Consider the following 15297-nt stretch of genomic DNA (forward strand, 5'->3'; position numbering starts at 1 on the left):
TATATATACACATATACTATTTAAAAAATAAAGATGTGAATTATAAAACATAAATCAGCCCTAATTTAAGATCATCAGAGTAAAAGAGCATGTACTGAAGTCAGTCTAACATAGTTGCACTTGCCTCTTAATCAAGTTTGAATACATAAAAGGTTTAGCGCACTGTATTTGTTTTCATGTTATCATCATGATATATCTTCAGGACATAAATGCCCCTAGGAATGTGCCAACTTCTAACTTACATTCAAACAACCAAAAACTATTAACAGTTACTAAAGTACCATTGTTGTTGCTGTTGTTATGTGCCATCGAGTCATTTCAGACTCACCTAAAATGTGCAATCTAGAAAATACTAGCCTAAATTAAGCCCTGAGAAATTAAATCTTTTTTTACATGATAGTTTTGGTTAAGTGCAATTCCTTTGATACTACTTGGCTTAAGGTCATACTTGGTAAGGCATAGTAAAAATAAAATGTATATAACAATCTAATACTATATTTAATTTCTTGCTACAAGAAAGTAGTTTTTGCATGTCATTCTGGACCTCTTCACCCACCTGCTGGCATATTTGCTTTATATACAATAGTTAAAATTGGTACACTATGCTGAGTTGCCCTTATAATGGTGGTTCAAACAAAATACAGTTAAAGAATTACTTGTTAGAGATTTCATGTCCATGTTCAACCACAGCCTGCACAAACTGCTTGAAGACGCGATCCATGTAAGTAGACTGCCTTGGCCAGATTCCTTCCAGAAAACCAATATGGCCTCCGTAAGAAGTGAGGACCAAAGCAACATTAGGGTTTTGCTTAGCAGTTTCTATTGGAATAGCTTGGGGGGGAAAAGAGGGGAGGGGAGGAGAGAGAAAATACATAATCATTATGTTTTTAAAAAAATCAAAAGTATATACCTTTATTATTTGTAATCAACTTAAACTATCATTAAACAAATATCTGTAATGAACAAATGGACTAAGCCTGACAAATTTATATTAACAATCTATATTCTTATAATAATTCATTCTTACAGTCACGTTGACTAGGCTGTTCTTTTTGGAAAAATCAAATCAATTGTTAAATCATAACACAAAAGCTTATCTGGAGATTTCTTTGTATCTGGAGTGATACAAGATAATTAAATTCCATTATTCCTTAAACCGCTGATAGGCTTTGAAAGATTAAGGTGAAATAATTCAAGGACTGATGAATACTTATACTACATGCTACAAGTCTCCTACCTAGGTGTTACTATCTCTGTGAGAGTTAGAAATTCAGAATGTAGGACTTTGGTTAATTTTATATGAAACTAGATTCTGGAGGCCAATTAGTAGCTGTATTGAAGGATAAAATTTATTTCTATATAGTTAAATAAAAAACCACCCACTGTGTGTGTGTATCTATGTGTGTACATATATATATATATATTTGTTGTTGTTGTTGTTAAGTGCCATCGAGTTGATTCCAACCCATAGCGACCCTGTATAGGGTTTTTGAGGAGCTGCTGGTGAGCTTAAACTCTGTAAGTGGAGTGCTGGTGTGGTGCTGTGGGTTAATGTGCCAGACTGCAAAGCCAGTATGAACTGCAAGGCCGGCGGTTCAAGCTCACTATGGGTCGGAACTGACTCAATGACACTTAACAACAACAATATATATCCTGGTGTGGCGCTGTAAGATCAGCACTGGACTGTGAACCACAATGTCAGCAGTTCAAATCCATAAGCTATTTCTCAGAAACCCTATACAAAGTTGCTCTGAGTTGGAGCCGACTCGACAGCGCTTAACAACTACAGGTATAGTTGTTGTTAAGTGCCTTCAAGTTGGTTCTGAATCATAGCTATCCCGCATGGGGTTTGTAAAGAAGGGTTGGTGGGTTTGAACCACCAACCTTTTGGTTAGCAGTCCAGTGCTTATCCTACACACCATACCAGGACTGCTTTGTTAGCATAGTGGATTATAAACTGGGCTGCTAACCACAGGTCAGCAATTTGATTCTACCAGTCACTCCATAGGAGAAAGATGAGGCTTTCTGCTCCCATAAGATTTACAGCCTCAGGAACCCTATGCAGGGTCACTAAGAGTTGGAATTGACTCGATGGCACACAACCACCATCAACCACATATACATACATACATACATACATATATACATACATACATACATATATATATAAAATCTATTCCCACTGAGTCATTTCTGACTTATGCATAGTGGCCAGACTGCACAGGACAGAATAGAACTGCCCCACAGGGTTTCCACAGCTATCAAATCTTCCTCTTATGGACTAGCTAGAGAGTTTGAACAGCTGACCTTTTGGCTAGCTGCTGAGTGCTTTAACCATGGTGCCACCAGGGCTCCTAAAACATGTCGATAACAAAACTAAAAACGAAGGAATAAAATACACTCAAATGGTAACCGCGTTTATCTTTGAGTGATTTCTTTTCCCTCCTTTGTATTTCTATTTCAGTCAAGAGAAAGGAAAATTTTATTTTGAAATAGTTATTGTTTAATATAATCCACTAGTAATGTCAGTCTTTCAATGATCTAAGAAATCAATCCTGAGTTTAAAGTCCACTCTAAAGGATACTAATTAAAGTTGCTTTATTCTTATTATATTTCTACAATGCTTAGAGTGCAGTTCAAATATTTTTATTTAAGAGCTATAATGATCACAACCTGGCATAAGACTTTTTTGATTTCTGGTTCTGCTAAATCTTATTTCCCTAATTAAGATAATGTGGTTGCTGCAATAATTAGACCTTACATCGTATGCTGAATTTTAGGGGTACATGAGCTAATTAAAGATATGCTCTCTTTACCTCAAGGAGCCCTGGTGGCACTGTGGATTAGGTGTTCGGCTGCTAACTGCAATGTCGGCAATTCAAACCCACCAGCTGCTCCATAGGAAAAAGATGAGATTGTCTGCGCCCATAAATATGTATGTCCTTGGAAACCCTAAGGAGCAGTTCTTCTCTGTCCTATAGTGTTGCTATGAGTTGGAATCAACTTGACGGCAGTAGGTTTTTTGGTGGTTCCTTAACCCACTCCCCACTTCTGTGGGACAGGAAGCAGATGCCCTAGAAATCTGAGCCCCACTGAGGCTGAGACGCTGCAGTGCACAAATCATCTGCTGCGATGACACTCTCAATTTGACCCTTCACAACATTCCCTGTGGAGTCCTGGTGTGGTGCTGTGGGTTAATGCACCAGACTGCAAAGCCGTTTGAACTGCAAGGTTGGCGGTTCAAGCTCACCAACTGCTCCTTGGAAACCCTATACAGGGTCACTATGGGTCAGAATCGACTCGACAGAACTTGACAACAACAACAACAACATTCCCTGAAGAATAAACTTAAAGCCCCTAAATCAAGGCACAGCAAGCCAACTCCTGTCCAAGAGGAGCATTTGATTCACATTTTTAGGTGGCCATATTGGGTCCAAGGAAGGAAACCTTCTTCTGAAGTGAACATCTGCTAACTTGGGATCATGTGTGGGAACTCAGGGCAAGGCTCAACAAGGGGTGGAGTCCCTGGTGGTGCAACAGTTAGTGCACTCAGCTGCTAAACAGGTTGGAGGCTCGAGCCCACCCACAGATGTTTCAGAAGAAAAGCCGGGCAATCTACTTTCAAAATATCAGCTACTGAAAATCCTATGAGGCACAGTTCTGCTTGGATACAGGGGGTTGCATGAGTTGGAATTGATGGCAACTGAACTGGATTAGACTGATTTTTTGTTTTCTTTTTTCACCATACATTTAGGGCTTAGATTTAGAATGCAACATTTGCCTCTAATGTAATTAAGAATTCCAGTTTCACACTCAGCAATTTCTAATACTGAGAGTTACAGCCGTATCAGGAAAACAAAGGCTGCACCATGTTTGAGTCATGTGAAAGATGCTGGCTGCCTGCCTGCTCAGACTGCAGACAGTTGTCCACTATTCCAATGAGGCAAGACTATTTTAAGGGAAAGAACAGGAAACAATGAGTTTAAGCTTTAACCAACTGGGTCAGGCTAAACATTAGGAAATTTTTGTTAGAAGAAGGGTCAGTGAAATAAAAAAGTGGATGGAGAAAGACTTCCTTAATACAATGAAAATAAGCTTAACAATTAATATTAAAGTTTCAGTTTCACTTTCTGGTTCGTGGCCAAAGGTCTAAAGTTCCATTTACCTAAAATTACCTGTGATTAATCATAAATCCTATAAAAAAATGGAATTCCCTAGAAGAATAATATGTCATTAAAAAATATATACAGTAAGGCCTTTCTGAAACTCGTATAATACATATGTGTTGTGTTTGTAGTCAGAAAAATTTTAAAAAAAATTTTAAATGAAGTACTTGAGGAAAATATTTAAAAAGTATTTGTCACTGTTGTTAGATGCCATCGAGTCAGTTCCAACTCACAGCATCCCTGTATAGGGTTTCCAAGGAGCAGCTGGTGTGTTTGAACTTCTAACCTTGTGGTTAGTAGTTCAGTGTCTATCCTATAGTGCCAAAGAGAAAAAGTTTAGAGGTCAAGTTTACTGATCCTTAAGAGAGTATGGTTATATCTACTCATTTTATATTACTTCAATGTATGAACACATGCATGTATGTCTTTGTTACCAAATTACTTATTTGTTGAATTAGGAAAGCAGAAAAGTTAATTTTGACAAATTTTTCTGTCATTTAATATCCAGAGGGAAAACAAAGACTGTTTCCTTAAAAAAAAATGACTTTATAGTCGCTGACTTTATTAACATGTTTATAAAGTCCAAGTTCTCTTCAAGGTTAAGAGGGGAGAAACTTCAAAGCTTTCTATCTAGGAAACTTATGAAGAAAAGGAATGCGATAATAATGCACTCTTGAGGCAAAGATACTGTAACAGAAACTGTCTAAAGAGCAGTGCATTGATAAAAAGGAAAGGTTATAAAGATGAGAACAAGCAAAATATGGAGAGTCACAATGTATTCTGAGGCTCTCACAGTGGACTAGATAAGATTCTGTAACAATGTCTAAGAAGTGACCCAAGACATTTAGGGATTATGGTATGAGTACCTAGTTGTTGTGGAGTTTTTCCTTTCTGTTTATCACTTTTTTTCTTTTCTTCTGTTTGTCACAAAAATAAAATGACTGACATTTTATTTCTTACTACTATATTTTCTTGGTAAGAACAATACATGGAAACTGTTCATTCAGATCAAAACATAAACAAAGATGTTAATTTTACCATGACTGGGTGAGAAAACATCATCCACAGAATTCAGGCACAACACAGGAATTCCTACTGACTTTAGCCTATGATTTGGACTGGCATCAGTATAATAGTCATCAATTGTTTGGTATCCAAACATGACTGAAGTGAATCGCTTATCAAACTCTCTGATGGATTTAGCCTGAAAAATCAAAACAAAGTATGTCTGTTCTTGGACTCACACAAGGACACAAACTCATTACATAACACTGCTCTCCTACCTTCATAACATGATCCATATCGATCTGTTTTACAAACATATGCCGGTGCCTAGAACAAAAGAATTGAAATAGTAAAAAATTAAGCTCATACCCACTTCATTTTATCTAAATGCATAATAAATAACCAACTAGTCTACCACAGGGCAAGAAGTTGGTACTCAATGAACATTTACTTAATCAAACAAAACAAGATTAATATTAGTGTCTTTCCGAAAGACATTAGTTTTAAATTGCTAGATTACAAATTAGAATTTCCATTTTTGCACTTCTTTTTCAACTGCGGTTATTTTTCTTGTAAATTGCTACTCTGTTCAAATCACTCTTCACTTTTCTTGCTACCATCCTCATTTCAGTAATCACTTGAGTAATTAATTAATGATGACTCTTTATTAGCATTCTAGCAATACTTTAAAGAATATCTATAATTTTATAAATAAGTTAAACTTAACTCAATATTTGGAGTCCTGATGTGGTGCTGCAGGATCATGTGCTGCACTGGAAGGTCAGTTTGAGCTGCAAGGTTGGTGGTTCAAACCTACCAGCTGCTCCTAGGTAACCCTAGACAGGGTTGCTGGCTGGAACCAACTCAGCAGCACTTACCAACAACAACCTAATATTTAGTGTGAACTTTCAGGATAATTATTGCTTTCAATAAGCAAAACACAAGTAAACTGTCTTTTCATTTAGAGTTTGTATTTAAATTTACCAAGTCACTTGAAAACACATGGTACTAGGTACAAAAGAAAAACATGTAACAGAAACAGCTCTGTGTCCTTCTACTACCATGCCAATTCAATTGTCAGAAGATATATAAACAATTCCAGAAAAACTAATTCAAAGACAGTATTGTGATAATGGCATCCTGGTGTGGCGCTGCAGGTTAATGCGCTGGACTGCAAAGTTGATTAAAACTGACTGGATGGCACTTAACAACAACAATTTTGATATTGGAAGAACTGTGGGCGCTGAAGAAATCCCAGTGAACTGCAGTCTCCCAAGTTTCTAACACATACTGTGCTCATAAACATTGGTTCAACAAGCCATATGATTCAGCACTCAAAGTACTTAATACATAACTGACTACCTAGGAGTCCTGGTGTGGCGCTATAGGATAAGCACTCAACCTCAAGGTCTGTTTGAATCGCCATGTTGGTCATTCAAACTCACCAGCCGCTCCTCGTAAGTCCTATACAAGGTTCCTATGAGTTGGAACTGACTCAGTGGCACTTAACAACAACAACACTACCTAGGAGAGAATTACATACTGATAAGATTTGGGTAGTGGTGGTGCAGTGGCCGAATTCTCTCTTTCCAGCCACAGCCACTAGCTGTTACTTGGAAGCTCCTACAATGTAGAACATGTTTTTCAGTAGAGGCTGGCAATTGACTTTTGAAAAATCAGCCATTGAGATCCATGTGGAGCCCAAGCCCAGTTCTACTCAGACACACGAAGAGCTGCCAGGAGTTAGTTGGAGGCCAACCTGATGGCAACTAACAAGACTGTCAACAAGAGGAAAATCCAAGGAAACAGAATCAGGCTGCTAACCTCAAGGTTGGCAGTTCGAAACTACCAGCTGTTCCGCAGGAGAAAGATGAGGCTTTCTGCTCCTGTAAAGATTTGCAGCCTCGGAAACTAATGCAGGGTCACTATGAGTCAGCACCAACTTCACGGTACTTAACAACACCAACTATTAATCCTATGTAATCATTTACAACAGTGATCTCTAAATTGGGCACAAGTTCCCTAGGAATTATATAAGTCAAACCAGTGAGGGTACAGAAAGAAGACATTACAACTTTTATCAAGACTTTTGATTTATACTTACATTTACAATTTTTTTGTGTATTATTTATAATATAAAGACAATTTCAGCACAGTAATACAAGTATTAATATATAGCAATGCATATTTGGCAGTGTTATGTTTTAAAGTGTTCTATGGTTGAAGCACGTAACCAAAAAAGTTTGAAGGCAGTATGTATTGAAGAGGACTCACTTATTAACTGAAGACTGGAGACAGGTTGTCAAGTAGTAATTAAAAAGCAGCCAATTCAGTGGTTTCTCCAATGACTCTGAGCAAGCAAAGGTATTCCAACCAACGGAAAAAGTTGCAGCTGCCATCAAAGGAGTTTTAGACCCAATTTTGCCCAGGTAATTTAGAAGCAACATTCTAAAATGAGGAGATAGCAGGAAAACCTGTGATGAATGTGTTATCTTTCTTAAGGCATCCCATTTCTAATTATGCATTTCACATTAACCAGAAGAAGAAAACTATAAACCAATGTATAAATCTTTTATCTTGGAAAAAAGCAAGTATCTTAATTCTTTCCTTATATTCATATAATTATTTATCTTGCCGAAGACTGTATTGTGTATGGGAAAAAAGGAGACAATTATTTTCTATATATGTATCTTGTTAAGAAGTAAAACGAGAGAAATCCTCTGTAACAGTGTTTTTTTAAATTAGGCTGCACATTGGGACCACATGGGGAGTTTTACAAACTACTACTGATGCCTGTGTCTCACTCCAGAAATTCTGGATTAATTGGTGTTGGGTGGCATCCTAGGAGCCTAGTAGCAATTCTGTAAAAGTCTCCATAGTCTAGAGTTAGACTTTCTCAATGGCAAACAGCAAAACACTCTGGCTGGAAGTCAGACAGAGCTGGGAGGCTGCTGTACTGCTCCAAATGAGAGGGCTGGAAGGAGAAAGAAGGGCCAGCAGTAGTCATACCAAGAAGGTGTGGATAGCTCTTGGTCATTTACTTAGGAGCAAAGAAATGCCAAGATGTTACAACAACAACAAAAAGCTTGTATTACTTCTCCAGTACAAAGGAGATCCGGTTTTTCTCACCAAAAGGAAAAAAGAAAAAGAAAAAAAAGTGTGCTCGATAGAGATGAAGAAGCTCACTGATTAAGAGACTTCAGTGACCTATCGATCCCAAAGTATGGACCGTATCAGGCTTTTGCTTCAAACAAACTAGAAAATCAAACAGACAAGTAAGGAACTGTGAACACTATGTGAATATTTGATGATATTGTTGTTAAGTGCCATTGAGTCGATTCCAACCCATAACGACCCTGTATAGGGTTTCCAAGGAGCAGCTGGTGAGCTTGAACCGCTGACCTTGCAGTTCAAATGGCTTTGCAATCCTGCGCATCAACCCACAGCACCATTTGATAATATTAAGGATTATTAATAACTTTATTTCTGATTTTTTTTTTCACAAAGAGAGCTCCTACTATTTGGAAATATCTATGAAAGATATTTGAGATTTATTTCATAATAATCAGAGTGGGCAGGATGGGGATGAAATAATATTATCCATGAATTGAGCATTACTGACACTGTATGATAAGAGTTTACCATTAAAACTGGGTAATGAACATTTAGGGATCATTATACTTTTCTTTTTACTCTTATGTATATTTGGAATTTTCTATGTATTTTTAAGCATGGTTACTACTCCCGGTGTTGCACCATAGATAAGTACTAGACTGCTAACTGCAAGGTTGGGAGTTCAAACTCACCAGCTGCTCCTTAGAAACCCTATACAGGCTCCCTGTAAGTCAGAACTGACTCTTCTGCACTTAACACAATGACAACAGAGACCTAAACCATGGTCTTTTCCATCACTTAAATACATGTGAAAGCTAGACAATGAATAAGGGAGACTGGAGAAGAATTGATGCATTTGAATTATGGTGTTGGTGAAGAATATTGAAAATTCAATGAAGAATGAACAAATCTGTGTTGGACGAAGTATATAGCCTTAGAAGCGAGGATGGCAAGACTTGGTCTTGCATACTTTGGACAGGTTATCAGGAGGGACTGGTCCCTGGAGAAGCACATGCTTGGTAAAGTAGAGGGTTAATGAGATGGATAACACAGTGTCTGAAACATTGGGCTTAAACATAGCAACCATTGTGCCAATGGCACAGACCAGGCAGTTTTGCTGTGCTGTACACAGGGGTCACTGTAAATCAGAACCCACTCTGCAGGATTTAACAAGAGCAGCAAAGAAGCCCTGGCAACACAATGGTTAAACACTTGGCTGTTAACCAAAAGGCTAGCATTTGAAACCCATCTAATGGCCCATATGGGTTTTCCGTAGAGCTGCTGGTGAGTTTGGACTGTTGACCTTGAGGTTCAAGCAGACCTTGTGGTCGAGTACTTATCCTACAGTGCCACAGCAGGACTGCCTAGAAAATCCTATGGGACAATTCTACTCTGGCATGTAGGGTCGCTAAGAGTCAGGACTGACTTGAGGGCACACAACAACAGAAAACAAAGATTTCTTTGCTAGACTCATTTCTGGCTCAAAGCCTGTATTTGGCCCTAAGCATCATCGGCTTGGGAATTACCCCAGTCTAAGGATAAGCACTGAACTGCTAACCTCAAGGTCAGTGGTTCAAACCCATCAGTCACTCCTTGATACCCCTACACAGGGTTGCTATGAGTTGGAGTAGACTCTACAGCACTTAACAACCACAAGGGGCACAGGGGCCTAATGATGATTGAAAGATTATGCTTTTTTTCCAACTGTAGGTCAAGAAAAAGTGTCAAGCTGTAAAACACAGATCCAAGTGGTAAGCCCACAGGGGCTGTGTCAGAATGCTGGCAACTAGAAAAGGTGCTCCCTTCAAACCATTTACAAGACATTAATATTCAACTAGTTACAAAGGCTAGTGGTCAAGTTCTGCCTTCAGGCACGGCAGCTTCTATTGCTACATGAATAAGCATTTCCCAGGAGTTTCTGAATAAAGAATCTGGGCCTGTTTATGTAAGGTCTGGCCTTTTAAAAAGTCAAGAATTTACATGATTAAGGGGAAAAAAAGTTCAGCTCGTACCCATTCCTTTAAGGTGGATAATATGGGGCAAAAGAGAGAGAAGCTAAATACCGTCCACTAAGCACAATTTAGAGATTCTCTCTTTTCTGCATTGATTCAGTTGTCTCCTTTTAGTAGGTCAAGGCAGACCTTCCATGCTAATGTAAGAAATCCATTCTCTTCTTGGTCTTAGGTTTATCAGAATTTTAAAAGCTCTGGTTAAGGACCATTTTTCAGAATCTATTATTTGTAAAGTCACTGCCAAGTAATTATACTGCTAAGATGTTTTGAAAGCTGAAACAATAAGTAAATTAACTACAAAATCAAGGGAAAAAATATTTTTCTATCTCAGTGTTTGCTGATTAAAAAAAATCATTTTTAGACAATGATTTAGGAAATCTAAAGTGTAATAAAATGCCAGATAAGAAAAATTTCAATTTCCTTAAGCACACCAAAAAAACTCTTCATAGAAATGAGCTTAAATAAAAGATGAAAAAGAAAAGTTCTAAACAAGACCAAATACAATTGCAAACACCAAAAATTACACTAATCTATATAAGCTCAAGACAGCAGCTAGAGAAGGGGTTAGCAACAAAAGCTTACAACTTAAAGGAGAACATTCCATACGCAGGTCCATTTGTCCAACAACAAAACAAACAAAAAGGGTGTGTGTGTGTGTGTGTGTAGTTGGGAGCGAAAAACATATTGCAGTTACAAGGAGCAAGAAATGATTATTCCTGTTTCTGAGTAATGAAAGTCATGCTCATAGTTCAACTTCTTACTTAGTCAAGAGAATATATTAATAAATCAGAAGCTCTGCATGAGTGGTGGGAACCAACATCATGGGCTTCAGACAAGCCTTCAAGCTCAAAAAGTCTAAGTGTGGAGGCACGTTTATCCTTTTTGTACACAGATAGTAGTTCAGGAAAATATTAAAATGTACCTGATTTAATTTTTTCATTTGCTCAACCAACAATTGGTAAAATACAATAAAAATAATCAAACATGTATTTTAAATGTCTATGTAGCCTCTGGTGTAGCACTGTATGATCAGCACTGGACTGTGAACCAAAAGGCTAGTGGTTCAAACCCACTAGCTACTCCTTAGAAACATGGTTTTGGATCTCTATGAGTTGGAATCCACTTGACGGCACTTAACAACTTAACAATATGTAGCCTCTGGAGTTCTGGTGTGGTGCTGTAAGAAAAGCACAGGACAGCAAGGTTGGTTTAAACTGCAAGATTGGAGGTTCAAACTCACCAGCCACTCCTTGGAATACAGGGTCAGCATGAGACGGAACTGACTTGACAGCCCTTAACAACAATAATGTAGCTCCTAACACTGGACTGTGAACCACAAGGTTGGTGGTCCGAGCCCACTAGCTTCTCTGCTGAAGAAAGATGAGGCTTTCTGCTCCTGCAAAGATGTGCAGCCTCAGAAACCCTATATGGGGTCACTATGAGTTGGAACTGACTCAGTGACATTTAACAACTACCACAATGTAGCTGCCAGTCCTCTGACATAGGCAGTTAGTACAACTACTTTACTCCCAGATATTTTTTTTTAAAGTTTTTATTGTGTATTGAGTGATAGTTTACATAGGAGAACATCAGTTTTACACTTAGCCTATCATATTTCATTTCATTGCAATGATTACAATTCCCTCCATGATCATCATTCAACAGCATTTGCTTCTATTCCCTCTGAGGCCTTTTTTTTTTTTTTTTTTTTTTTTTTATGTATACCAACACACTCAGGAATATATAATCATTGAAACAACCAAAGGGCACATTCTGCAAGCCTGCCTCCTGGCCACCAGCACTCAGTCCCTCTCTTTCCATAAGTCCAGAGTCCTCAGCTGCTCTCTCTCTATGTCCCATTATCTCTGCCTCCATCTCTGGTGTTGCTGCTTTTCTGGATAGGATCCTACATTCTGCTAGTGCACTTCTCCCCTGATGGTCCTCTGTTCCTGGATTGTAAAATTAACTATACTATTCCCCCCTCCACCCTTTTTAAAACAAAATTTCTACTTTTACAGTTGTGACAATTGCAGAGTCATGACAACAGTTACTCACTATTGAATCATAAAAATCTTATCCCCAACTCCTTTCACCAGACCTGTCTAGACATGATGAAAACTATTCAATAGGGATACTACCTTCCCCTGCACACTCTTTCAGATATTTTTTTTAGAAAGGAAAAACCTTACCCTCCCATTGAAACCCCTGCTGCCAGAAAGGGAGCAGAAGGGAACAGGCTGTGGACGTGGTGAATAACTGTTTCCAAATCTTCAGTGTTAGCACAACAGTAAGTCCGAGGCGTCTGGAAGTAGTGATAAGTAAAGAAAAAAAAAATGAGCTTAATGATTTGTATAATACAGAAATATACAAAAAATATACAGTAATCTGTAAATCTGAGTGAACAACATTGGTTTGCACATACTTTCAGTAATAATAATTATCACTTTCATATCTTGCAGTACATATACATGCCATTTGAATTGTAATTAGCAAACACTATTTGAATTACCATTAACAAAAAGCGTGCAAGGAAGGCTTGGCAGAAATGGGTCAAAATCTATACAAATACCTTTAATTAAAGGGATATAAAGTACCACATGCAAATGTGTTTCTAACTTAATATGAACAGACTCAGTTTAGGGAGGAAAAAGTGGAGAAAAAACCATATGCTTGAAAAAGCCAATGTAATTCTTTATTTCTGTTGGATATAGGGCGTCCCTGAGTCCGGGCCAACTGAACAGCATATACCACCACCACCAATTCTTTATAAAAGAAAACAAACAAGCAAGAAAACAAAAGTACAATCAATGGTAATAATTAAGGTGTTCTAATATTTCCATGGAGTCCTGGTGTGGTGCTGTAGGATAAACACTGGACTGCTAACCACAAGGTCAATGGTTCAAATTCACCAGTTGTTTCTTGGAAACCCTATACAGAGTTGCTATGAATTGGAACTGACTCGATGGCACTTAACCACAATAACAATAGTGCCACAAGAAATTTTAACTGTGACTTGTTTCTGACTGGAGAACTGCTTCCACCACCCTGAGCACTATCTGCCAATGGCACTTCCTTCACTCTAGATAAAACAATGTGTGGTCGGATTTACTGACTGGATATTTTCATTTTCTATAACATCACAAGAAACACTTAAAATGTTAAAAGATGCAAAGCTGAGTATGCCCCAATACATAATGTATTTAAACAAATGGTTTTCATCTGAACATCATCAATCAGGGATCTGTTTATAACAGGAAAGCTTCAGACATTTGGAAGGAAGGAGGAATCCTCTCTGTAGAACATGCATGAGAACATGTGTATGAATAAAGTATATGTGAGATAAAATGGCCAGGAATTAGGAAAAGAATCTGGTGACAAGGCGCTAGTAAAAGTCATTGAAATTATTTATCTGCATCACAATAAGGCTGTGTGTTATCCACTCTTTGTTGTTGTTAAGTACCATGGAGTTGATTTCGACTCATAGTGACCCTGCACAGGGTTTCCGAGGCTGTAAATCTTTACGGGAGCAGAAAGGCTCATCTTTCTCCCATGGAACCACTGATAGTTTCGAACTTCTGACCTTGAGGTTGGCAGCCCGACTCATAACAACTATGCTACCAGAGCTCCTTTTATCCACTCTTTAGTCACTCGTAAATACCAAACACCAAGCCCACTGCCATCAAGCAGATTCCAACTTACAGCGACCCTATAGGATAGAGCAGAACTGCTCCTTAGTGTTTTTGAGACTACATCTTCACAGACGCAGACAGCCTCATCTTTATCCTTCAGAGCAGCTGATGGGTTTGAACCATTGACCTTCTGGTTAGCAGCCCAATGCCTAACCCACAGGGCTCCTTCACTAATGAATTGTTGTTAGGTGCCATTGAATTGGTACTGACTCCTAGCGACCCTGTGCACAACAGAACGAAACACTGCCTGGTCCTGGGCTAATCTCTGAGTAGTTGCAGAAAATGACAGTTTTCCATGATTCCTTCAATCAACCTCATCCATCTAATACTGCCTCTTGCCTGCTGTCATCTTTTTGAGATCTGCGAATATGGACTCTCCAAAGACAAATGTTAACCTTAAAGTATTTATGATAATGACTAACAATTTATGTCTACAAAACATTTGTGTCTACAAAACTGTGAAGAAGATCCTATTATTGCAATATCTCTTTTATAGATGAGTAAACTGAGTTTAGAGAGATTTGTTGTTGTTAAGAGCTATCTAGTTTGTTCCAACTCATAGTGACCCTGTATAAGGTTTCTGAGGAGTGGGTAGTGAGTTTGAACCACTGACCTCGTGGTTCAAATGGACCTTGAGTTCAAGTGCTTATCCTACCTACTGCGCCACACCAGAGGCTAACTCCTTAACATTTTAATAGCTAATGAGTGACTGAGCTGAGATGCTTTAAAAACTACTTTGTGATTACATGCACTTGAGGAGGTATTTTTTGGGCTGAATTTAAAGAATTTAAAGAGAATGATACCTACTACCATGCTCATTCATAATGACTACAGATTTTATCACAAGAATTTAGGAGAAGGAATAATCCTTACTTAGCATTTTCATTATTTGTGAGTTTCTTCAAACTTCATAGCTTTAACATTTCTGAATTACTTATGAAGACACAGGCTCTAAGTGTGTGTACATATGTAGCTGTACAAACCTCCAAGCCGCCCCCCCCCCCCCCACACACACACATACACACAAACATACTCTTACTGGATACAACAAAATGGCCTGTGGGAAATTTTTAGGATCATGGGATTTCAGAGCCAGGAAAAAATCATAGATCTCACCTGGTTCCTTATTTATACGTGAGGAAACCGAGGCTCAGCAATGAGCACAAACATATCTACTACTGTGAATACAGCACAAGACCTGACTACATATCTTTCTTTATACACAGCGTCCCTATGAAACCGAACCTACTCAGAGGCACCTAAAAAGCAGAGTCATTTGCCAAAGGTCACAAAGTGGAGCCTGGATATATA

At 38.3% G+C, this 15297-nt stretch overlaps 1 protein-coding gene across 1 annotated transcript in view; it reads right to left on the reverse strand.

Annotated features, from left to right (window-relative positions):
* Positions 1 to 322: 322 nt before the first annotated feature.
* The window catches only part of ABHD3 (abhydrolase domain containing 3), a 67898-nt gene continuing 52923 nt past the window's right edge, over positions 323 to 15297 (reverse strand). The window contains exons 5-9 of the mRNA XM_006867289.1: positions 12487 to 12599; positions 7446 to 7619; positions 5450 to 5498; positions 5205 to 5370; positions 323 to 831 (exon numbers count right to left, since the gene is read on the reverse strand). Of these exons, the coding sequence (XP_006867351.1) occupies positions 653 to 831; positions 5205 to 5370; positions 5450 to 5498; positions 7446 to 7619; positions 12487 to 12599 (681 nt within the window). The 3' untranslated portion in view covers positions 323 to 652. The remainder of the gene's footprint in view (positions 832 to 5204; positions 5371 to 5449; positions 5499 to 7445; positions 7620 to 12486; positions 12600 to 15297) is intronic.

This window comes from Chrysochloris asiatica, unplaced genomic scaffold (genome assembly GCF_000296735.1).
Source record: "Chrysochloris asiatica unplaced genomic scaffold, ChrAsi1.0 scaffold00103, whole genome shotgun sequence".
Classification (NCBI taxonomy): Eukaryota; Metazoa; Chordata; class Mammalia; order Afrosoricida; family Chrysochloridae; genus Chrysochloris; species Chrysochloris asiatica.